Source organism: Vombatus ursinus, unplaced genomic scaffold (assembly GCF_900497805.2).
Source record: "Vombatus ursinus unplaced genomic scaffold, bare-nosed wombat genome assembly UNPS02011334.1, whole genome shotgun sequence".
NCBI lineage: Eukaryota > Metazoa > Chordata > Mammalia > Diprotodontia > Vombatidae > Vombatus > Vombatus ursinus.
In genome coordinates, this window is record NW_020951112.1 from 8,876,792 (window position 1) to 8,899,802 (window position 23,011).

The 23,011-nt window shown below is 38.8% G+C and overlaps 1 protein-coding gene across 1 annotated transcript in view; it reads left to right on the forward strand.

Annotated features, from left to right (window-relative positions):
* FGD6 (FYVE, RhoGEF and PH domain containing 6) overlaps positions 1-22,526 on the forward strand; it is a 162,411-nt gene extending 139,885 nt beyond the window's left edge. The window contains exons 15-21 of the mRNA XM_027855866.1: positions 4,421-4,523; positions 7,777-7,923; positions 8,755-8,857; positions 11,179-11,306; positions 14,576-14,704; positions 17,521-17,669; positions 21,576-22,526. Of these exons, the coding sequence (XP_027711667.1) occupies positions 4,421-4,523; positions 7,777-7,923; positions 8,755-8,857; positions 11,179-11,306; positions 14,576-14,704; positions 17,521-17,669; positions 21,576-21,612 (796 nt within the window). The 3' untranslated portion in view covers positions 21,613-22,526. The remainder of the gene's footprint in view (positions 1-4,420; positions 4,524-7,776; positions 7,924-8,754; positions 8,858-11,178; positions 11,307-14,575; positions 14,705-17,520; positions 17,670-21,575) is intronic.
* The last annotated feature ends 485 nt before the right edge of the window (positions 22,527-23,011 follow it).

Sequence of the window (23,011 nt, forward strand, 5' to 3'; positions counted from 1 at the left end):
CTAGCTGTGTGACCCTGGGCAAGTCACTTGACTCTGCCTCATCAAAAAAACAAGGAAAAAAAAATCTTCTGTCAATTTTAAGGTAAGAATTAATAATTCCCAGGAACTAGTGCCATTCTTAAACCTCTTTCTCACCAAGTTTTTAAACCCATTTTTTTCTTGAAGGCAGGAATTTACTATTCATTGACCTCGAGCTGGAAGGAACTTCAGAGGCTATCTATTCCAACCCCCTTATTTTACAGATGAGGAAACTGAGGCTCAGAGAGGCTGTGACTTGTACAAGATCACAGACGTAGTGTATCCGTATTGCCCAGCATGTTGTAGGCACTTGATAAATGCCTTCTGATTTATTCTTGGACATTTTTATATTTTTTATATTTTATATTTTATATTTTTATATTTTTTTATATTTTTATATTTAATTTTTATTTTTTCTCAATTATGTGTAAAACAAAATTTTTAACACCTTTTTTTTAAATTTTAAGTTCCAAATTCTCTCTGATCAATTCCTGTCCTTTCTTTCTCATCTAATTTTTATTTTATTTTTTTTCTCAATTACATGAAAAAAAAATTTAACATTCATTTTTTTTTTAAGTGAGGCAATTGGGGTTAAGTGACTTGCCCAAGGTCACACAGCTAGTGTCAAGTGTTGGGTCTGAGGCCGGATTTGAACTCAGGTCCTCCTGACTTCAGGGCCAGTGCTCTACCCACTGCGCCACCTAGCTGCCCCAACATTCACTTTTTAAAATCTTGAGTTCTAAATTCTCTCCCTCCCCCAGTCCCCTCATCCTTCCTTTTTAATGTAAATTTTATGTAAATTATACATGTGCATTCATACAAAACATTTCCATGTTAGCCGTGTTGCAAAATGCCTACCAAAAAACCAAGAATAATAAAGAAAGTAAAAAAAAATTATGCTTCATTCTGCATTCAGACTCCAACAGTTCTTCCTCTGGGAATGGATAACATTTTTCATCATAAGTCCTTTGGAATTGTCTTCGATCATTGTATTGATCAAAATAGCTAAGTCTTTCACAGTTAACCATATTGCTGTTACTGTGTATAATGTCTTCGGACATTCATTTTCAGCTTTTAAGGGGAGTTGATGGTAAAATAGATTTTGCTATTATAAGAACTTACTTCTCAGATAATTGTAAAAATCCAGCCATTCTGTAAACTTGTCCTACGTTTTTCTCCTTTGGTTTCATTCTAGCCAGATGCTTCCTTAGTCAGTCAGCCCATCAACTTTTATTAAGCACCTACTGACGTATCAGATACTGTACTAAACACTTTGTACCTATAAGATTGACTGCTTCCTAGAGCTGAAATATCTGCACCAGATAATGAATGTTTATGTTGGAACATTTGCGAATTGGGTGCAGTTAGTGACAAATCTTTTTCCAAGAACTCGTAAACATTTGTTCTGGCAAAAGGCCTATAAGGGAAAGAAGACACTTTTAAATGAAAGGGTATCATTTGTAATTTAATGTGTGAAATTGAATTATGTGATGGGGCATTTGGAAACCCCTACCCCTGAGGCTGTTGGGGCAATTCTTACATTTAGTGAATTATGGGTCTTTATCTCTGCCCTATCCCTATTTTCTGTTACTTTTTATAGAAGCCCATGTGGGAAAACTCTCAGGTGAGTCTCTCAGGAAGTCTATGAGTGGGTTTTCTTGTGTTCTATGTAGGCTCAAGAACAGGAGTTCAGAAAGGGTATTAGCTCAGAATAAAAAAATAGCAAGCCACAGTAAAGTAAATTTGGGGAATTCCATCAAGGGCTTTTGAATTGATCTGGAATTCAAGATTCAGAATAAGCCACCCAGTTTTTGAGCTGGCCAGTGTGGGAATTTCTTTTGCTTGACTGTGTATATTTGTTACAAATTTCTGTTTCTTTCCCCCCACCCCCACTGGGGGACAGATTAGAGGCAGAGAAAGCAAATAATTTGTTAAGTGAAAATGAAAATATGTGAATCTACCTAGAAGGGTTTTTTCTCCAGAAGTTCAGAAAGGCAGAGGGCAATTTTGTTATTTCCATGCTAAATTTAATGTATACTTTTTTTTTTCTTGTGAGGCAAACAGGGTTAAGTGACTTGCTCAGAGGAACAAAGCTAGTAAGGGTCTGAGGCTGGATTGGAACTCAGATCTTCCTGACTCTAGGCCCAGTGCTCTATCCACTGCACCACCTATCTGCCCCATTGCTCTTGCTAGTTACTCCTTTTTGCATTATAGTTACTCTAGTTACTCTGTTTTGCATTATATCCTAAAATGCTTTTCATGATCACTATAGATTCTATAAATCACATCTCATAAAAGCGAGAAAGAACCTTAGACACCATCTCATCTTTCCCTCTTATCTTGCAGGTGAGGAAAGTAAAGGCTAGAGGGTTGACTGACTGGTCCAGAGTCGTAGAGAGAATAAGTGGCAAAGCTAGGATTGGAACTTAGGTCCTGCGAATTCAGATACAATTCTCTTTCCATGCACCATACACCTCTGCAATTTTCAGGGTTCTTAGTATTCTATATTCTGAATCTGGAACCATCAGGGCTTTGATATATTTTGTAGAAGTTTTGAAGAAAACAACCTTATATTGTATTTCAATTAATAAACAATTTTTTTCTCCCTCCCATTCCCATTTTAAAAAGAAAAAGAAGAAAATTCTTATAACAAATCTGCATAGTTAAGCAAAAACAAATTCCTGCACTGGCCATGTTCAAAAATGTATCTCGTCCTATACTGTATCACCTCTCTGTCACTAGGAGGGTAGCAGGCTTCATTATCTGTTTTCTGGAATGGTGGTTGGTTGGTTACTGCATTAATCAGAGCTCTCAAGTGTTTCAAAGTTGCATGTCCTTACAGTGTTACTGTAATTGTATCAGTTTTTCTCCTGGTTCTGTTCACTTCACTCTGCATCAGTTCATAAAACTATTTGGAGAAATTTTTAAAAATTCCTTTTATTATGACTCACAAATCTCCTTGGTTATTTTTATATCTATATCGATATATAGGTGTGTGTATATGTGTGTGTGTGTGTGTGTGTGTGTGTGTGTGTTTATATAACATGTATGTGATTCACAGTACAGGGCAGCTAGGTAGTGCAGTGGATAGAGTGCCAGGCCTGGAGTCAGGAATACCTGAATTCAAACCCGGCCCCAGATACTTACTAGCTTTGTGACCCTGGGCAAGTCACTTAAACCCTGTTTGCCTCAGTTTCCTCTTCTGTCAAATGAGTTGCATAAGGAAATGGAAAACTACTCCAGCATCTCTGCCAAGAAAACCTTAAATGAGGTCCTGACATGACTCATATGACTAAACAATAACAACAACAACCCACAGTACACCTTTTTACATTATGAGCGTTGGAAGGTATTGTAGCAATCGGGTTATCCAGTATCTTCTTTTTACGGTTAAGAATACTAGGGCCCCAAAATACTGGGAGATAGAATGATAGAATCATAAATTTAGAGCTAGTAAGGATGGTAAAGGCTGTTGAATCCATCCCCCCATTTTATAGATCAGGAAACTGAGCCTTGGAGAAGTTAAATGACTTGGTTAGAGTCACCCAGCTAGTAAGTGTCTGAGAGGTAATTTGGACCCACATCTTCCTGGCTCCAGATCCAGTGCTTTATCCAAGGGATTTGTTCCAGGTCATCATATAGGGAGCAGAGAATTTGAAAGCAGGTCCTCTGACTCCATATTCCTTTGTTCTTTGACCTTTAGCCCAGTCGCTTCTCAGTCATTATTTGGGAGATTATCTTTTATGGAAAGGATCATGTTTCTGAGTCCCAACTCAAACCTTACCTTCTGCAAGAGGCCATCTCCAGGCCCCTGGAATGCTAGTCACTTCCCTCAGAGATTGCTTTCATCTTTTCCTGTACGTTTCTTATATGTATGTAGTTGTTTGCATCTTATGTCCCTCTCTTAGAGTTGAGGCTCTTTACTGAAGAAATTTTTAATTTTTAAATTTTTTTTAATTTGCTTTTTAATTTTTTTTGTACCTGCACTCTGCAAGGTGCTTTGCTTGCATATTGTGAGGACTTAATAAGTACTTGTTTATTATTATTATATCACATATAATATATGTAACATAATATATTATTATATATCATATGTATTTTAATATACTATTGAAGTAGGAGAGCCTGAAGTGCCCCTTTAAGAATAAAACTAGACTAATGTGATCACTTGGGATGAGATGTCAAAAGATGTTTGGTCATCAGAATGCCCCAGGAGCCTTAATGCTTATAACTACTTATGATCAGTCATCATGCCTCAGAGGTCATGCCTTCAGGAAGGGAGAACTGTTTTCAATCCTCGGAGGATGAAAGAGAGTTCCCCGATGTGCGAAACTGATGTGATGGAAAAGAAACAGATGAGAACTGACTTCTGGTTAATGGAGCCTCCCTCTTCTGCTTTCAGCTCTGCTACAGAAAGGGATGAGTGGCTAGAAGCAATCTCCCAGTCAATTGAAGAATACGCCAAGAAGAAAATCACATTCTGCCCCTCCAGAAGTCTCGATGAGGTATAATGTTCTCCTTCTAACCTTTTTTTAAATCAGCTAAAATGATCTTTTATTTTAATGGCTGATTGACATGTTTGTTTGTTTTTTTAAATATCACTGTCCCATCTTAGTGCTCTTCTCCCCATTTGAACCTGATAGAGCCCTCCCTTGTGGCTAATAATCATAGTTAAACAAAAACAAATCAACATTTGCTTGTGTCGGAAAATGTAATTGTAACCCGATAGCTGTAATCTAACCAGACTTCTGAGATGCAGGAAGAGGGCTTGCTTCATCATTGGTTAGAACTGGTCGTGGCATTCTTCAGAGTTCCAAAGTCTCTGTGTTGTTTTTCTTTACATGATTATGGTTCTCATGTAAATTCTTGCCTTGTACAATTATGGCTAGCAGGAGTATCCTTTTTTGTTTATTTAGTTTTTTTTTTTCAAATGAAAAAAAAAATCTGTTTTCCTTTATTCCCACTTCCCTATTAAAAGAAAAAAAGGGAAAAACTCGTCTTGTAATAAATATGCATGGTCAAGTGAAACCCTTTCCTGCTTTGGCCGTGTCTGATTTTGTACCTGTTAGGGGGTGGGTATCAGGTTTCATCATCTCTCATCTTTATCATGCTAAATCATCCAGCTCTCTGGAATCATGGTTCATCCTTGCACGAATCAGAGTAATGAAGTATTTTTAAATTATTTATCTTCACAAAATGTTGATATTGTGTAATTTGTCCACTTCGTTCTGTTCCCTTCACTCTGCATCAGTTCATAAAAGTCTTCTCAGGTTTCTCTGAAACCATCCCTTTCATCATTTTTTGTGACATAATAATGTTTAATTCATTCATATGCCATACTTTATTTAATTACCTTTCAATTGAAGGGCACTCCATTTGTTTCTAGTTTTTTGTCACCACAAAAAAAGAAGGGCTATAAATTTTTTTTTTTACCTGTGGGTCCTTCTCCTCTTCCTTTGATCTCTTTTGAGGATAAATCTACTAATGGTATTACAGGGTCAAAGGGTAAGCACAACTTAGTAACTATGGGGATATAGAAAGAGCATTCTTAAATTCACCATTATCATCATCATAACTAGCATTTCAATAGTGCTTTGGAATTTGCAAAGCACTTTACAGTTGTATCTCATTTTATCCTTGGAGGTAGGTGTTATTATTTATCTCTATTTTACAGATCAGAAAACCAAGACAGATAGGGGTTAAGTGACTTGCGCTGGGTTATACAACTAGTAAGTATCTGAGGCCAGATTCGAACTAAGGTCTTTCCCCAGCACTCTATCATCATCATAACTAGTATTTCAATAGTGCTTTGAGATTTGCAAAGCACTTTACAAATTGTATTTACAATTTACAAATTGTATCTCATTTTATCCTTGCAACAATCCTTGGAGGTAGGCAGATAGGGGTTAAGTGACTTGCCCAGGGTCATACAACTAGTAAGTATCTGAGGTCAGATTCTAACTACGGTCTTTCCGACTTTAGACTCATCACTCTATCCATTGGGCCACCCATATGTCCATAAATAAAGAGCAGGGGCCATTTCCAGTTGTCCTGGTCTATATCTCGCCACTGGACCCAGGTGACTCTGGAGGAGAAAGTGAGGCTGGTGACTTTGCACAGCTCTCCTTCACTTAAATCCAATTCACTTTTAAGTCATGGCATCACCTCCCTGATGTCATGGTCCTCTTCAAGAACAAAGGGCAAACAACAAGCACAACAGATAAGGAGCAATGGTGAACAGAAAAGATAAAATAGACAATTCCAATTACATAGCAAAATCAGTAGAAAATCAAGCAATTATTTATAGAAAAAGGCCTTATAACAAATATCTCTGGTAAAGACCAGATAGTCAAGGAATGTAAGAAATTGATTTAAACGTGAGAACAAGAGCTATTTTAAGAAAGTCACTAAAACTGTACCTACTTTTTGACCCAATGGTACCACTACTAGGCCCATACCACAAAGAGGTAGAGGTGGGGGGAAGGTCCCAGAGATACCAAAATATTTATAGCAGCGCTTTTTACAGTAACAAAAAACTGGGAAAAAAGTGGGTGATTTGGGAATGGTTGAATAAATTAAACAGGGAAGCTGTTCCTGAAGGATTGATATAGAAGATACAGGCAAAAAACTTAGATGAGAGTAATGGGCATATGAACTTGATGGAGTATTTTTGCATTATAAGAAATGAGGCATTTGAAGAATTCAGAAAAACCTGGGAAGACGTGAATGAATTGATAAAAAGAGAGCAAGGAAAATAGGTAATTTACCCAGTGACCATAATAATGTAAAGGAGAAGAAATTGAATGGCTCAGATTTATTAAGCATTAGTCCACTATAAGCCCATTATGGACATAATTGTCATTAATTCACTAAGCATTCATTAAGTTCTTGCCATGTGCTGGGAATTATGGGTACAAAGACAATGAAATTGGCCTTGCCTTCAGGGACGTAACATTCTATTGGAGAGAAACAACATGTATACTTAATGTGAATATAAAATATATTAAGTAAAATATTTTGGGAGGTGTGGTGGGGTGGGGGAAGTATAGGCCTACTGAAAGACAGGCACGGTATGAAGATAGAGAAGAAAAGGCTAGAGACAGGGAAGGGACATGAATGAGCTTGAGGGAATAGGGAGTAGTAGTGGTCCGGGAAGAGGTCTTGGGCCTAGACTGCTAACAGCTTAAAAGCATAAAAAGGATATTGGCTGAAACCATAGGAGCATAGCACTTCAGTCCCTTCAGAGTAGCAAAGTAGGGGCAGCTAGGTGACGCAGTGGATGGAGCACTGGCCCTGGAGTCAGGAGGACCTGAGTTCAAATCTGGTCTCAGACTAGACACTTCACACTTACTAGCTGTGTGACCCTGGGCTAGTCATTTAACCCCAATTGCCTCACAAAAAAAAACAAATAAACAAACAAAAAACAAACCAACAGAGTAGCAAAGTTAATGTTCTTTTGGGTTTTAATCTTAAGGCCGTTGATGGAAACATAGAAAAATAATCTGAATTTTTATTTTAATCCGATAAAGACCCGTGATTTTATCTGTGTAGGGAATTCCCTGATGAGAAAAGTTCCTCTACCAATTCAGGTCAGCATCTTGTCCTTGTAGTAGGACACATGCAGGAGTGACTGATGGGAAAAAAAAATCAGTAAAACTTTTTTAAGATGATTCTGCGAGATGGAGAAAATTAAAGATCGTTTTTTCCTTTTATTGATATGTCTCCTCCAGCTCCATGTCTTGATTCTCTTTTTTGCAGACGGACGTAGACAAGAAGGAGGAGATGAGCCCCCTGGGCTCAAAGGCTCCCATCTGGATTCCTGACATTAGAGCCACCATGTGCATGGTGTGTACAAGTGAATTCACGCTCACCTGGAGGAGGCACCACTGTCGGGCTTGTGGCAAGGTAGGGCAAGGGCATCCTCTTCTTCCTTCCAGGTCCTGTCCATTGTAAAGGAAATCTAACACTTGACAGGCATCTGAAGAGCAATGGAGTGGTCATTTCTCCAGGCCCCAGGCAAATCTCTAAGACGATAGGTTGCAGATGAGCTGGCTAGCTGCCCAGATAGATGGAGTTTCCGTACCAGAGTTGCTTATACGAAATCAAAGGCTGGACCGAAAAATATTTTTGAAAAGTATTTGCATTATATATTATGTTCCAAAACATATTCGCACAAAACACCATTGTGCTGAAAAAATACTGACTCATGATATAACATCTGGAATAATATAGTGTAAATATTGAGAGCAAAAAAATCCTATTTCAGGCTAGTATTTTTCTTCCTGTGGCTTTGAACTGTATGTAACACTCTCTCTATAAATAGGATAATATATGCCAATAATAATAATGATAATAATAATGATACTAGATTACATATGTATAACGCTTTCCTTCCAAAATTCTTTTGTATACATCCTAATTTGTTCTGTGCAATAATCCTGTAACTCACATTTAAGGATTGCAAGGAGTTTTATATATATTATTTCATTTGATCCTTTCAGCATTCCTATGAGGTGTTATCATTATCTCCATTTTACAGATGAGGAAACTAGGGCCTAACTCATTTTGGAGGCTGTCAGGGTTTAAGTGACTTGCCCAGGGTCACACAGCTAGTAAGTGGTCTGAGCCTGGATTTGAACTCTGGTCCTCTTGTCTACAGGACCAGTGCTCTATCTACTGTGCCACCTGCCTGCCCTCTTAAGTCCTAACAAGTTAATTTGTTTTATGTGTTTTCAGATTGTCTGTCAGGCTTGTTCATCAAATAAGTATGGCTTAGATTACCTGAAAAACCAGCCAGCAAGAGTCTGTGAACACTGCTTCAAAGAACTGCAGAGACTAGGTAACGAAAACTCACTTCTGCCCTTCACTAGCCCCTCTCTCCCCAACTGCTCTTGTTACCCGCTTTGCCTCTTCCTTGAGCCAGTCTTTTGAAAGCTTCCTCTTCCATAAGGGGGATTAGTAATGTTGGCCACGGTTTTAGGGAGAATAAGAGTTCAATTTAATGAATTCTTGGCTCCCAAAATTCAGCTCCAGGTGGGGCTAGACCAAAATTTACCTTCATATTAGGAGAGAAGATTTGCTGAGCAGATAATAGTGTAAATTGGGATGAGAAGCGTGATTAACAGATTAGGAGTGTAAAGAAAGAGGTCAAGGAGAATTAAAAATTAATCATATAAAGAAAGATTGCAGAGAATTTGCTTAGAACAACTTGAGAGCACATAATTTAATCTCTTTAGTTGAGAAGTAGAAATGATGATTAATATGAGGCTTATAAAATTTTTCTCTGACCATTAATGCTTTTGCTAAAGGGAAACCTTGCTAATAGGTTGTTTTAGGATCATCGATTTGGAGCTGTGAGGGACTTCTAGGCTACCGTAGCCCAGCTCCCCTCATTTTACGGGAAAGGAAACTGAGGCAGAGAGAGGTAAAAGGGACTTACCCCAGGTCACATAGGTATTAAGTCTCAGAGCTTACAACTCCAACCCATATCTTCAGATACAATATTCTTTCCTCTTAGTCTAGTTCCAATTGTTTTAAGGACCTAAACATGGTAGAATCAGATATATTTTTAAAATAAATTCTAAAATCAGTTTGAAATGTCAGTTCTTGAAAAACCTAAAAGTTTTTCTGTGGTCAAAATTTTCTGTTTTCTTGTGTGTAGCCCAGATGCTGTTAACCTTTAATTTAATTTAATTTAATTTTTCTCTTCTAAAAAAGCTTTTCTGGTAGTATTTTTGTTTTGGTTTTATTGAGAATTGGTTTTACTTACAGAGTAAGTTTACAGAGTTGGGAAAAGTTTCTCAATAAAGAAGTAAGACCTTTTTTTTTTTTTTAAGTTCTCTATTTCAGACAAACTTCACTACCACTAGGGCTGATTATACAGGGTTATAAGTTCATTCAGCCACACCAAATACATTTTGCGGTTAGTTTCTAATCTCCTCTTGTCTCTGTAACCAGAAATGACTAATTGGCTAAGAAAAGGTTTTTGGATCTGTTGTTTTACCACAGTCAGGTTTAAGATAACTACTAGGACTCCCCTAGAAGCCACCCTTTGTAGAGTCTGAACGTGGTTTATAACTGCATTGCTGAAAGATGTGTGGATTTAGGGATAAAATGATCATCATTCTTCATGCTGTGAGGACAGGCCTTTCAAGTATGTGAACGAAGGGGGTGGAGGTGGGAGGGGGTTAGAATAAACCACATGACTCAGTAGTTTAGTTCCTGCAATTTCATAAATCTGCAGTTTATTACAAACTGTAAATAGTCGGTACCTCAACTGTACATTTCTTCTGTACAGTAGATAGATATTCCTTTTCCCAATTCTCGTTATTTTTCATTTGCTGTCCCTCTCTCTCCTCACTCCTCCTCCTAGCTTCCCATCTGAGTCCCATTGTAACCAGAGATGTTAGGCATACCACTTAATTCTCTTCATGTCAGTGCCCATTCCAGCCTCAGTTTCCCTATCTGGGGAAACTCTCTTCTCTCTCTTCTCTCTCTCTCTCTCTCCTCTCTGTCTCTCTCTTTTTCTGTCTTTGCCTCTCTCTCTTGCTGTGAGAAAATCCCTTTTGCAAACTTAAAAGTAGTGTGTGTACCTGTTGCTATTGTTTTTTTCCAGAGGGCACACTGGAAAGGGTGGACGTAGGAGGATTGGAATTAGAAAAATAGGAGGCAGATGAGAATGAGAGTATGGGGGAGACGCCTCAGCACCAGGAGAAACAAGGAAAGGATTTTGTAGAGTGAATACTTTTCCCAAGGTTCTCATGAGAATGTTGATTTGTGGATCCGTCAAAGCTCTCATTCTAGCAGTTGCTTCTGGGGGACAACCAAGGGTTCTGGTGGCCAAGAGCCTGCTAGAAGTGGGAGGAGACCTTTGCTCATCCCAAATTTCAAGTGGTCCTCTGGGGGAGAGCCAGAGGTGAGAGCAGTCAGGAGGGTGCTGGATGTATGAAGAGGACTTTGCCCACCCCTCCTTCCAGGTGGATCAGTCCTTCTCATAAAGGTGCCACCTTATTCATCTCAGTCTCATCCCCAGTACAGTACAATGCCTTGCACTTAGTAGGTGCCCAGTAAATATTTGTTCAATGAATGTTTTTGAATTGATTAAATAAGCAAATGGTCATGGTTAGCTCCATAAATTGTGCATGTAATGACTCTCTTTAGATCACCAGAATTCACCCAAGACCGGGTCCCCAGCAAATCACAAATCTCCTTCAAGTGCCCTATCTTCAGTCTTGCATAGTATTCCGTCTGGAAGGAAACAAAAAAAAATCCCAGCTGCCCTCAAAGAAGTAAGTGTTGCCATTTAATTTGAATACTTGCAGATGTTGAATTATTCGTGCTTCATGGGCCGAAAGACTGGAAGGAAAGGGGATGCCAACAAGCCGGGCAGTGTTGGAACTACCATGTTAAATTGGAAATTGACAAACTGTATGTAGTGGAGATTCATGGTTCCACGTGCTGGCGTCTTTTTGAATTTTTCTTTGTACGAGTTTGTTGACCTTTGTCAAGTTCATCATAATGCAAAATAATTTTTTTTTAATTCTGCAAAGAGGGGAACCCACGAAAGTCCACACATGTGCAAAAGGTACTGAAAGGAAAAAAAAAAAATAGCCCTACCTCAGAGCATCACCTAGTGGTATGTGCAGAGAGTACCTGCCATACAATTACTGGAAAACAATCCTGGGAAGCAAATAGACATGGTGGGCCCACCTACTTGGCTCTCTGCTCTCGGTATCCATGTAAGGCAGGTGGAAAGAGGAGATCCCTTACCTTACACATGACTTCATTGCTGGAGTTCTTCTCTCAACTGCCGCTGGTTGCAGCCCCTCCAGCCTTAATTATATTGACTTTGTGAGTCACCACACCTAGTTGTCTGCTCATGGCTTTCTCCCTGTCCAGCCAGGCTGTTCCCTGTCAATTGCCAGTCCCATACCTGAAGCCCTGCCACTTCCTTGAACTGTAGTCACAGAACTTTAGAGATACATAGGACCATAGCGATCATCTGGTCCAGTCACCCCAACGGAAAGATAAGGAAACTGAGGCCTAGAGCCATAAAATGACTAACCCAGAGTTACATAGGTCTTAAGTGAAATATCTTTATGTATTCAGTCATCTCTAGAAGTTCAGACACATATTGACTTTGTAATATTTCCTCTACTCAATTTGTTGACATAAGAATTGGCAGGCTCCTTTTCTCTTCCAGAATACTGATTCTAAAGTTGAGAGGGACTAAAATCATTTCTGATTTCGTCAGCCTCCAACTAAACACTTAGCAAAAAGTCCACAACTTACATGAGGATTTTGTTCTAAAACATCATGCATCAATTACTGGTAATGTTATATTCTAATGACTTTTAGTCTGACAGATTACCAAATTCTGAGTTAATGAGATCACTTTTTTTTTCTCCTCAGTATATTTATGTACATTAAAAACCTCAAGATGTTTTCAAAGGAACCCAATCTTAATTTTTTAACTTTGGAATTTAGAATTCACTTTCTTATAAACACAGTATTATAAATGTTGGTTAGGTCAGCCCATTTGTTACTTGGTCATTTCACTTGTGTCTGACTCTTCATGACCCCGTGTGGGGTTTTCTTGGCAAAGATATTAGAATGGTCTGCCATTTTCTTCTCCAGCTCATTTTACAGATGAGGAAACTGAAACAAACAAGGTGAAGTGACTTGTCCAGTCACAAACTTGTGTCTGAGGTCAGATTCGAACTCAGGAAGCTCAGTCTTCCTGCCTCCAGGCCTGGCACTCTATCCACTGTGTCACCTACCTGCCTCGTGGACCGACCTACATGGGTGTTAAAAATGTACCAGGACGTTATTACTGTTATTTCAACCACTCATGGCATTCTTTCCAAGATGCAGGCCCAACTTGAGACACGTCCTTTGCATCCTTTTCAAGGATGATTTATAGTAGCTTAGTCTTGTAAGAAGCTGAAAAGGGCTTGCCTTTTCCCCAGCTGCACAGCTCTGGGACCAATAGAGTGATTGATCCATTGTTGGAGAGATGGAAGGGACCTTAGAGGTCAACTCGTCCAACTTCTCATTTACAAGGGAGGATGCAGGGGGTCATGCAGTGGAGTGACACAAAATCTTCAGCCCAGGTCCTTTGACTGCTGCATGAGCCCTCTTTACATTGTACTGTTTTTGTTGTTGTTCAGTTGTTTCAGTCTTCATGACCCCATTTGGGGTTCTCTTGGCAAAGATACTGGAGTGGTTTGCCATTTCCTTCTCCAAATCATTTTACAGATGAGGAAACTGAGGCAAACAGGGTGAAGTGACTTGCCCCTGGGTCATCCACCTAGTAAGTGTCTGAGGCTGCGTTTGAATTCAGGTCTTTTCTGACTCCAAGCCCAGCACTGCACCACCTAGCTGCCATTTTCATTGTGTTATATTTAGAAAATGTTATGAAGATTTGTTCCCAGTTAATTTGATTATAATTTTTCCAAGGCCTGGGAGGTGCTTAGGGATAAACATCCAGAAAAATAAAACTGGCAGCCAGTTAAAATAGTTTCCCCCATGCATTCTGAGTTTTTGTTTTGTTTTTGTCCGGATCTCTGATTTTACTGGTGAAGGGAAATCTTGGTAAGCAAGCCCCCCTGTACCAACAGATATGCAGTTTATAATCCTGAGCACTGAGTGACCGCTTTGGATCCCATAGCTATTGGCCTAAGAAGGGGAAGTTGAACCCACGTCCTAGTGACCCCAAGGCCAACCGTCTGGCCATCCTGCCTCTCTTGACCTTCTAAGTTCCAGGGGAGAGTTTAAGTGCATGAGTAATCCCTCAGATCTCCCAAATATGATTTAAAAAAACCAACAACAACCTTTTGGTCTTTGGAGTTGTATTTTTCCCTAACCACATTCATGCTGAGATTCAATCCCAGCAGTGAGTCTTAAATGAAAGATAAAAGACATTCTTTAACATCTAAAAAGTAACAGACTGAACGAAATTAGTTCTTCCACCAAATGAAAGCTTGAAGCTATGAACAGTCTGTGAAAGCCTCCCTCAGAAATGTAGCTTAAAATGAGAATGTTCTGGTTTAGAACCTTAGCTCCTAGTTGCTGTAACTTAACCCCATTTTGGCAATGATATTTATGTTGCTGTATTTGGAGGCAGGAAGTACTGGGTTAAAAATCCACCCTTTGATGCTTGCTCTGTGGCACTGGGCAATTAACCTTTACAAGACGCATCCACTAGGCTGTAGCTGTAGGTCATGTAATGAGCCAGTTGGTGCCCTCACTCATCAAAATCACAGATCTCTGACGCTCAGATTGGCTGATTTACCTAATGGTATATTTAATTTCTTATCTTAAAATCAGTGGTAGTGATAATAACTACCCCTTAGGGCTTTAACTTTTGCCAAGCTCTCTACATATGTTATTTGATTTTATTCTGACAATGATGATAATCCCCATTTTACAGATGAGGAAACTGACTCCTAGAAGTTAAATCACTTGTCCAGGGCCATAACATACAGAGCTCCATCTGTGATACTGCCTAACTGTCACTTATTAACAACGAATCACTTGTGTTGATTGTTTGTTCCAGGTGTCAGCAAACACAGAAGACTCTACCATGAGTGGCTACCTGTACAGGTCAAAGGGCAGTAAGAAACCATGGAAACATTTTTGGTTCGTGATCAAAAATAAAGTGCTCTACACGTATGCTGCAAGTGAGGTAAGAGGTTGATTCATTTCATCTTCAGATTTTAGTGTGGTGATATAGGAATGTTGGTCGGTTACTTAAGAATCCTTTTTAGAAAGAGAGTTGAGAGTGAGACAGCTTTGAATGAGCTGAACAGGAAATGGTGACTGCCATTTTGAATTCACAGGATCATGGATTTCAGTTTAGAAAGGACCATAAAGGCATCTATGGGCAGCTAGGTGGCACAGTAGATAAAGTATTGGGCCAGGAGTCAAGAATACCCAAGTTCAAATCACTTCCTAGATGTGTGAGCCTGGGCAAGTTACTTAACTCTGTTTGCCTCAGTATCCTCATCTGTCAAGTGAGCTAGAGAAGAAAATGGCAAACCCCTCCAGTATCTTTGCCAAGAAAACCCCAAATGGGGTCACAAAGAGTCAGACACAACTGAGCAACAACAAATAAAGGCCATCTAAATCCATCCCTCTTCTTTTAGAGATGAGGAAACTGAGACCTAATGAGGTTAAGTAACTTGCCCAAAATTACACAAGTTATAAGTGACAGAGCTGGATTCAAACCCAGGTCATTGATCTGAAAATCCAGCACACTTTCCATATTCCTTCCACTCTTTCTTGTTTCCTCAGTAAGGCAAATGATTAGCTCTGAGAGTCTTATTTTTTTTGTAGATTTTTAAAGGAATATTTTTTTTTTGGTCTTATAATTGGAGAACTCTTGCTAACCCAAGCAATTTCAAGATATGTTCAAAATTCCCCTTACCACTAAATAAAGCGCTACTTCTAGAATTGTGGTTGAATGACCAACCACAGCACTGGAAACTCTTCCAGAGGGGAAGGAACAGGTAGCCTCTGAAACCCCTTCCAAAGTTCTGCCTGGATGATCGCAAGGAGCCCAGGCTTTCTCTGGGAGAGGTTTTATGGAATCCTCAGCTCATCCCCCAGTCCAACAGAGGAGATGAATCCCCTAATTGACTTGAGCTGAAAGTATGCAGGTATATGCCAACGGTGATGAGATTTACACCAGTGAGTCTGGGGCATCTTGGAATATTCCTAATAGGAGAGAGGCAAAAGTGATTTTAGAAGAAGCAGGTTTTATGAATGTATCATCCAAGTCCATTTGCTCTTCCTCTCAATTAAATCTTCCTCGTTCATTGACTTTTGTCACGTCTGAGGGCAGGCATCTACAAGCCAAGGTTTGAAACTTTGAACAACATGATATAAGCTATAAAGGGGGGGGGGGGCAGATGCATGTGTAACTTTTTCCTTCTCCAAGAGACAATGTGCTTCTTTTTATGGTACATGGGTTTGTTATCCTGGGGAAGAAATGAGCTTTATAAATCTCCTCATAGAAGTTTGAGAGACATGACATTCTCCTCCAAGAATGTAATTTTGTATTGTTAATCACATCACCCTCAATTGGGTTTGACCTCTGAATTGTTTGATGTCACTGTCAGATCTTCTAATTCTTACTCATTCCTATGACCTTTAGTTAGTCCAAATCGAAGGGTCACTAATTTAGGAGACATCACAGGGAAATTATCACCATGATCACTGCTTCCATCACCCCTAAAATAATGAACTTTAGCTAATCTCTATGCCCTCATCAGCTTAGCCACTCTGAGAGAGAGATAACATGGGATAAAGGAGAAAGGACCAAACCAGGGATTAGAAACATTAGTTCTCAACCCTGCTTCTGATAGTTATTTGCCATGTAACCTTGAGCAGTCTTCACATGTTTGGTGTAGTCACCCCACTAACTCTACACCAAACATGTGAAGACTTCTTCCAGCAGAATGGACAGATGGGAACAATTTGTTCAGACGTCATGAAGGCATCTGAAGCAGGAATTGTAAGAGCTTGGTTAGACATTGGAGATGCCAAGGTCCTCCATTACATCCTGGGCTGCCCCAGTCACCATGACTGTTGTCTTGCCACTGGACTTCTGTGACTCTGAAAGAGAGTTAATAAGACTGGTGACTTTGGGCAACTCTGCCTCATTTAAATCCAATTCATGCACTAATCAAGACATCACCCCATGATGTCATTGGTCCTCTTTGAGAATGAAGGACAAACAGTACCCTTGAGCAAATCACTTTTTTGAGCCTCAACTATCTCACTCGTAAAATGGGGTCATGACCATCCTGCCTCTGCCTCCAGGGTTATTCTGGGAAGTAAATGAATGTTAATAAGTATGAAAGTTCTTGAAAAACTATAATGTGAATGGGGTCATGAAGAGCTGGACCCGATTGAAACAACTGAACAACAATGTAGAAGAAGAAGGAAGAGATCTGTTCTGCTCAGTCTCTTAAGGTAGAACCAGGAGCAATAGGTAGAAATTGAAAGGAAGTAAATTTAACCTTGATGTAAGGAAAAACTTTCTAACAATTAGATGTTTTTCCCAAACTGGCATTGGACGCAGCAGATTGCTCCCCTCTGCTGGAGTTTTCCCGGTATCTAGATTCGGCATGACTCCTTATTAAGTAGGTCACAGGGAGAGGAGATTCTGGTTCAGGTGTCAATTGTACTACGTAGGCTCCGAGGCACCTTCTAATTCTGAAATTCTGGGATATTTAGTGGGAATGCCGGTGGTTCAGCATCATCTGTAATCTTGAAACAAAATGTATCCTTTAAAAAAAAGAATACATTTGTTTCTACTTCCCTTGATTTAAGAGAAAAAAACACTTTATAATAAAAAATAATAATGAATAATAATGAATAAAATAAATTTCCATGTTGTCAAAAAAAAAATCCCAAAGCAAAAAAACAAAAAGCAACAACGAAAAAAGAATATTATACAATTTCTAAAACTGGGGTGTGTGTGTGTTTTAAAACTAGGATGTGGCAGCCTTGGAAAGTCAGCCATTATTGGGATTCACTGTTGCTGAAGTTCAAGATGAAAATTCACAGTCTAAAGTGTTCCAACTCCTGCATAAAAACGTCCTGTTCTACATGTTCAAAGCAGATGATGCTCATTCGGCTCAGAAGTAAGTCACTCAGAAGTACATTTTTTTTTTAATTGCTACCAAATATATTAACATTTGCCTCTGTACTTGACTATTTTATTTTTGTTTTTTGAAAGTTTCTTTTCCAACATCATTTTATGTTTTCCTAGTTGTATTTTAAGATAATATTTAATATTCATTTTTTAAAATTTTGAGTTCTAAATTCTCTCCTTCCCTTCCTTTCCCCTCTTCCCCCTTCCTGAGACAGTAACAATTTGATTTAGGCTATACGTGTTCTGTACTTGTTAAAATAATTAAAAATATCCGGGAGCTTTTCTAAGATTGTAAATGGCAGAGAAGGTGCCAGTCAGTTTTGGTGGAGAGAGTGTCCTCATCTGGGACTTCCCCTATGTCGGTGAAAGCATAGGTCTGGTTCCTGTTCTCCCTTTACTGTAGAGGAGATCATAGATCATAGATGAAGAGCTGTAGGGGAGGGACAATAAAAGCCTTCCAGTACAATCCTCCCATTTTGCAGATGGCGGGCTTGAGGGTCTGAAGACTGTCATTAAGTGACTTGTTATAAAAGAAGTCATCAGATTATAGATTTAGAGCTAGAAGAGACCTCAGAGGCTATCTAGTTCAACCTCCTCATTTTACAAATGGGGACACTGAGGCCTAGAGAGGTGGCATAGAGACTTGCCCAGGGTCATATAGGTAATAAGCATTAGAGACAGGATTTGAATTCAAGTCTCTCGCTTCAGAGCCAGTGGACTTTCCAAGGGACCATACTATTTCCATCAGTCTTTTTAAAATGGAAAGATGAGCATAACAGTCTGACTTTTATTTTATTTTTTGGAGGCAGTCAGGGCCACACAGCTAGTAAGTGTCTGAGGCTGGATTTGAACTCATGTTCTCCTGACTTCAGGGCTGGTGCTCTAACTACTGTGGCACCTAGCTGCCCCAGCCTAACTTTTTTAAAAAGTTTTTTTTTTTTTAAAAGAGATAGCATAGAGTGGTGGATATAAAATGGCCTCGTTGTTAGGAAGGCCTGGATTCAAGGGTTGCATCTGACACATATATGGCTATATGATGAGGGGTGAGTCAGCAGTAACTCTCTGACTATTAAGTTGTAGGAGAGTTGTTAGTCTATTTCAAATGCAAAGATTAGATTTTTAAAAATGCACAGATAAGAATAAGAGGAAGCATAGACAAGTTTTGGAAAGAAACTTGTAGAATTTATATTTTTTGCGGGGGGAAGTGAGTTGAATAAAATAGGGTTCATGGTTTCACAGAGAATCCTTGTTTTCTGCTGTTTGTCAATTTTTTAAAAAAATGTAAATTTTAAAAAATAAAATGGAAATATGCTAGATAAATTTTATGCAGATGTTGTTTTAAAGGAGAGGGATGAGAATCTGGGAGACTTGCAAGAGCCCAGAGGGTAGTGAAAACTAGATGGTGCTAGCCAAGATCTTTTGTCCACATATGACCTCAGAAAAAGCAGCATGTGTCGGCTCCTGCTGACGGGAAGGGAAGCTGGGGCCTGTTTTGACCTCTCTTACGTCAAGGGCAAGAATCTCTGCCCTCAACATTCCAAGGATTTGGCGGTCTAAGGGTTCCCTTGTGCCAGGGAACAGCAAGCGTTTCAACAGCTGCTTACTAACTTGTCTCACTGGCAAGAAGGTCGGTCACATTAAAAAGGCCCCCATGCTGTCAGCAGGGACAGGCTTAACTGGGGAAGCCAACCTCGTTTTTGATGGTTAAGACTGACGAGGTCTCCTTCAGTGACTTTCCTAGTCAAATTGATGGGGGGGGGAGCCCTGCTCTTGTAAGCATATCTCCCATTAATATGTAAACCTCGATGGAGAGATAACAGAGTGCTTCTGAGAAGGCCAACTCCCTGTGACTCCTAATTCATAATAAGGTTTGTTTTGGCCTCATAAAACAATTAAATTCCTTTTGATAATAAGCATTCCTTTCTTTGAATTCTTGGTAAGAAGAAAAGTTCAGTTGTTTACAGATTTTCTTAAAGATGAATAGAAAGAAAGTTAGTAGGTAACTGCGACAATTAACAACAATTATAGTTATGGCAAAAAAAAATAGCTAGCGTTAACATGAACACTTTAATTTTGTAAAGTGTTTTATATATGTTATCTCATTTAGTCCTCACAAAAACCCTATGAGGTAGGTTGCTGTAGAATAAAGAAACCACGCTATTTATTTAGCAATGCATTTGGGTGCAGAAACAAACCGGGTCCATGATTCTCTGTAGCCAAGGACACTGTCCATTGATTGGGTTCTACACCCCTGTCCTCAGGGCAGCTCTGAAGGGGGCTTCTCCTTGAAGATCTACTTCTGGTTCCGAGTCACTTACAGAGATTCCTAGGTAATTCTACTAAAATCTGCCAGTAACAAGACTCGATACACTTTAGTACAACCTCTTAATTTTGGTTTTCCAATGACTAGTTCATGTGGTGAAAACCAGCTTTTAAGCCTTATGGTTCTAAACCTATTAACGGCAAAGCTATAAGAAGAACATCAGATTAGGAACCCATAATTCACCTAAAACTTTAGAGAATTTCAGTTTTTACATACCACTTGTAAACTTTGTGCCTAATATGCGTACTACTTTCAACAGGCTGGAGAAAGAATCTTTTAAAAAGAAAAATCCATGAAGGCCTGACTTGGAAAATGAGCCCTTCTGTCTCTTAAAATGATTAGACAGAGGTTCAAAATAGAACACTAAATTTACAGTCTTTACAATTGTCAATGCAATTTTATATGTAAATCCCTTAATCCAATTTTGAGAACTTATTACTAAAACATACTCAAGTCCTATATAATCCACTAGAAACATTTGGAAACCAATTCTGTGTGTGTGTGTGTGTGTGTGTGTGTGTGTGTGTGTGTACGCATATCCTCGTTCTTAGAAAAAACAATCTGATCCTGCTGCTTTCTCAAAATTTACTTCTCCATTTAATTAGAAAACTTTTACATCTTTTCTTATTCCCCTTTATCAGGGTATCATCCCCATACCATCCTGAAATAATGAGATGTTTCAAGATAATCTTTTACATAAATAGATAACTATTAGCAAGCCCAAGAACTCATTTACTTAGTTGCTTAGGATATGTAACTGACTACAAATTCAGATTGAAAACAATATTATCTTTCACTCTTGCATCCTATTATAGTAACTCAGAGATGTTTTAGGGTTGGCAGTGACAAAACTTCCACTATTCATTTGCCCAGATTTTTTTTTTTGGTTGTTGTGAAAGGAAAAGGAGAGACATGATTATGACAATATCAAGACTATCCCTTCACGGGCACAGCCTGACCTGACATAAACCATAACAGAAAAAGACTCCCTTAGCATGGTTTGATTTTAGGCACAAGTCATATTTGCCAGCCAATCATATAGCAGAATTCCACATTATTCACAGGGTATCAAAACCAGGCTCAGAATTAACCAGGTGGGAAAATTTCCTGTTCAAAAAGGAAACCAGCACAATGGGGGAAACTGAGTGAAGGGGATCCTACCTTAACCTACACCAGGGTCAACCCTTCAACTTTTGCCAGGCCCAGACATCCACAATTGTCCTAATAGGAGAAAGTATCCCTCTGTAAATGAGACCACTTTATGATTTAGCTTTAGGATATATTTCGACTAAATCATATTTGGATTTATAATCCCTAGTGGTAACATTCAAATTCTCAATTTTCCCAAGGGACCACTGTTTTCAGTTAGCTCATGTTAAAAAAAATTCATGGTGGCACTCCCAGTTTTCCATGTGAGGTTCACATGAGACACTATTTGTAAAGCATTTTGTAAAACTAAAAGTGTGTTATATAAACGTTAGCTCTTTTCATCCTCATTATTATGATTCACATGTAGCTGTATATAGAAATTGAGTAATCATATCTAAGGATGTATTTTTTTCTTTTCATTAGGTGGATAGAAGCATTTCAGGAAGGCACAGTGCTGTAGCACCATCTGTTTCATCTCTTTTTTTATGGTTCCAGAGGACTAGAATTTCATCAGAAATCATGAAATACAGTAAAAAGATTTTTATCAATGTAACCTTGCACTGCCAAGAGAAAATCCCACTCAGTTGTATGTTTGTCTGACTTAGGAAATTGTCTTTTAGTCATGTTAATATTTCTTTAAAAGAGATTGTACACTTGTTAGGGTATTTTTTTTCATACAAAGTGTTATTTATTAAATTTTTGTTGTTTACTTTATGGTCAGAATTATTTCTGAGGCTCACACTGAATTCCAAAGTGTCCTTGTCTTCGGGAGAATAGATAACATATCAGAAGTGTAATATAGTGTTAACTATTGTGACACAGCCTGTGACGTTTTCTTCTGTTACTTCCAGCGATAACACTCTGATCAACAGACATTCTTTGTATCCAAAGTTTGTTGACCAACATTGGTTTTCTGTGAGTTGCTTAATTTAGAAATAGTGAATATTTTAAAATGGTTAAAGAAAAAGACATGCAACCTTAGTCTCGGTAGAGTAATCCCAAATATATCTTTGTATTTTATAATGGGGAAAAAAGATCCCAACACCATATAGCCAAGCTGCTACCTCAGGGACACTCTGGGATTAAGTTCCAGTAAGTTATCTAAATAACAAAATTACTTCTGTCTGTCCTATACTTCTGCTCTTGGTGGGGAAGGGATAAAAGATCAAAGCAGGATAGCCAAAGGATAGAAGCCTGATTTTTTCTTATTGAACTGTGAGTTAGGATGAGGAGTCTGCAGTCCTGAAATTAACACTTTAGAAAACAGCTTTCCCAGATGTGCAAAAACAATCAACTCAACAGGCTTAAAAATAAGGGTCATACTCTACTAGCACAGCATAATATCATCATGGCTTTCAATCTTTTCTTAAATTAAAAAAAAAGGCTTTTCAGAGCCTGAAAGTTCTTTTTTTTAATTTTTTTTTTTTTTAATTTTTAGGCAATTGGGGTTAAGTGAGTTGCCCAGGGTCACACAGCTAGTAAGTGTCAAATGTTTGGTCTGAGACTGGATTTGAACTCAGGTCCTCCTGACTTCAGGGCCATTGCTCTATTCACTATGCCACCTAGCTGCCCCCAGAGCCTGGAAGTTCTTATGAAGAAAGTGGTATATCTGAGATGGCTTCTGTGAAAACAGAAGGAGTCAATAAAATTTCTCATAGGAGGAGACACAGGGGAATTAAAGAATTTATTTCTGCCTATAAGGAGAAAAGCAAAATATGCACGCAGGTTGCCAACACTATTTGCATGATTATAGTTGGCAGTTATTCAGACGCCAAGTTGACCTTGGTATTGTGTCTCAAGCAAATGTTGTATGAAAGTTCACGTTGGCCCTTGAAAATTATGAATTTAACTGAAATGAC